The sequence below is a fragment of the Lipotes vexillifer genome, unplaced genomic scaffold (genome assembly GCF_000442215.2).
Source record: "Lipotes vexillifer unplaced genomic scaffold, Lipotes_vexillifer_v1.1 scaffold1011, whole genome shotgun sequence".
Lineage (NCBI taxonomy): Eukaryota > Metazoa > Chordata > Mammalia > Artiodactyla > Lipotidae > Lipotes > Lipotes vexillifer.
In genome coordinates, this window is record NW_006787698.1 from 5,224,954 (window position 1) to 5,227,351 (window position 2,398).

At 62.1% G+C, this 2,398-nt stretch overlaps 1 protein-coding gene across 1 annotated transcript in view; it reads left to right on the top strand.

Moving 5' to 3' along the window:
* SMARCA4 (SWI/SNF related BAF chromatin remodeling complex subunit ATPase 4) overlaps nt 1-2,398 on the top strand; it is a 91,245-nt gene that overhangs the window by 86,273 nt on the left and 2,574 nt on the right. Inside the window, exons 31-33 of the mRNA XM_007460759.1 lie at nt 179-280; nt 942-1,074; nt 1,253-1,395. Coding sequence (XP_007460821.1) covers nt 179-280; nt 942-1,074; nt 1,253-1,395 — 378 coding nt within the window. The remainder of the gene's footprint in view (nt 1-178; nt 281-941; nt 1,075-1,252; nt 1,396-2,398) is intronic.

Consider the following 2,398-nt stretch of genomic DNA (forward strand, 5'->3'; position numbering starts at 1 on the left):
GGAGCCAGGCGTTGGCCGTTGGGGTCCTGAGGATGTGACGGGCAGCCCCCCCGCCCCGGCACCCACAGCTGGGCCTCCGACTCTGCACAGAGCCTGGGGGTTCAGCCGTGACCTCGTCAGGCAGCGGGACGCCGGGTGCTAGGGGGTCCAGAGGTAAGGCCGCTTCTCCCACCCACAGGAGCGCATCCGCAGCCACAAGTACCGCAGCCTCAACGACCTAGAGAAGGACGTGATGCTGCTGTGCCAGAACGCGCAGACCTTCAACCTGGAGGGCTCCCTGGTGAGCAGCCCCCAGCCCCGGGTGACACGCCCATCAACCCCCCACCTGTGAATTGACTGGTTTTAAAAAAGATTCCCTCCGACTTGGACTATTTTACTCATTACAGAAGCAATGTGTGTGTATTACTGAAAAAATAGCAGAAAATAAAAACAAACTAAAAAGAGGAAGTAGACTCGGTGCCATCCATCCATGGTGACCCTGGGAACAGTCCGCGTACATCTCGGGATCTGTTTTGAATTCCCTCGGGGACTCTCTTGAGAGGAATCCTGTGCTGTGTCCCACCCTGGGATGAAATTCATGTACACACACAGCCTTATTAGCCTAGCAGTTTGCCTAAGTGTCGGGATGGGTGCCTCTCGGAAAAGAGATCTGATAGTCATATATTTGGGGGAGATGCTGGCTTCGACGAGGGGCACGCGTTTCTAATGTTACGGCAGACCCTCTCAGAGCCTTTAAAAACGCGCTCGGTGCAATTCTTCAAAGGGAGGGAGGAACGTGTGGTCATTTCCGAACGGACACAGCGGACCTTTTGTCTGGGACCACTTCATCAACCCGGTGCTCTCTGGGGCACCGGCTGGGAAAGGATTATCGAGCTGGTCCCTCTGCCAGGACTGGGGCCCAGCGGGTGCCCCGCACCTGAGCCCCGTGTGTTTCCGCCCAGATCTACGAAGACTCCATCGTCCTCCAGTCGGTCTTCACCAGCGTGCGGCAGAAAATCGAGAAGGAGGAAGACAGTGAAGGGGAGGAGAGTGAGGAGGAAGAGGAGGGCGAGGAGGAAGGCTCGGAGTCCGAGTGTGAGTCTGGGCCGGGGTGGGGGAGGGGCGCGTTGGGGCGGGGCCGCAGCCCATCCCCGGGGTGGGGTCACATCCACCTGAGGGCCCCCGAAGCCCGCGCGGCTCCCAGACGCCCCTGGCTCCGAGGCGCCATGCTCCCCCGAGCTCACATCTTCTTGCCTCCCGGTGCCCACCCCAGCTCGCTCGGTCAAAGTGAAGATCAAGCTGGGCCGGAAGGAGAAGGCCCAGGACCGGCTCAAGGGCGGCCGGCGGCGGCCGAGCCGTGGCTCCAGGGCCAAGCCGGTGGTGAGCGACGACGACAGCGAGGAGGAGCAGGACGAGGTAAAGCCCGCGGGGCCCGGGCAGGCGAGTCGCTGCATGCCCGCCCCGTGCCGGGTGCTGGAGCCTGGTCCAAGGCCAACAGCCCCGCTCCCCAGATGCGGAGACCGAGGCTCAGCCTTCTATGGCCTGGGACTCAAGTCCAAGTCCACGCGGCCCTACAAGCAGTGCTCTTGGAGCTGGTGGGCTCCAGGCGGGGCATCCCAGCCTGTTCCTGCTGCAGCAGCCTGCAGAGCTGCCAACCCAGGGCACCAGGGCTGCCGAGCTCGGGCCGGCAGTGTTGGGGCGGGAGGCGGTGAGATCGGAGGTGCCGCCAGCGGGTCCCCACGCCCACAGCACAGGGCCCTCCAGCCGCCAGGACTGCCGTGGTGTCCTCACTGCACGGGGCACACGCCCCGCACCCCAGGTCTCTGCTTGTGGCTCTGTTCCGGCCTGTCTAGACGGATTTCTAAACAATGGTAGTGGGTTAAGAAAAAGCAAGCAAACAACAAAAGGTCCCGTAATCCACAGTCATAAAAACACCGTGCAGCAGACCCCGTGAACGGGGCTGTGCGCGGTGCCTCGGTGATGGTCCCCCTGGCACAGGCTGCAGTCCCCCGCACACCAGGGAAGAGCCACAGGAGCATCGAGCCTGGATACTTTCATGGGCGTGGGGGCACGAACAGACCCACTGGCTGGGTTTAAATAAGCTTTGCCCTGTGGCTCTAGCCCGGATGCCGGGCCCTTCCCTGCTGTAGGGCCTGGGCACTTCACTTCACTTCTGAGCCTGCCTCCACTTCTACAAAGCACAGAGGTCAAGTCGATTACACGGGGCCTGGCTCCCGGAATCCCGGAACAGCCTGACAAGCACCATTTTGTTGTTTATTTGGTTGCGCCAGGTCTTAGTTGGAGCACACAGCCTCCTTAGTTGTGACATGCGAACTCTTGGTTGCAGCATGCATGTGGGATCTAGTTCCCCGACCAGGGATGGAACCCGGGCCCCCCCCCCCCCCCCCCCCCCCCCCCC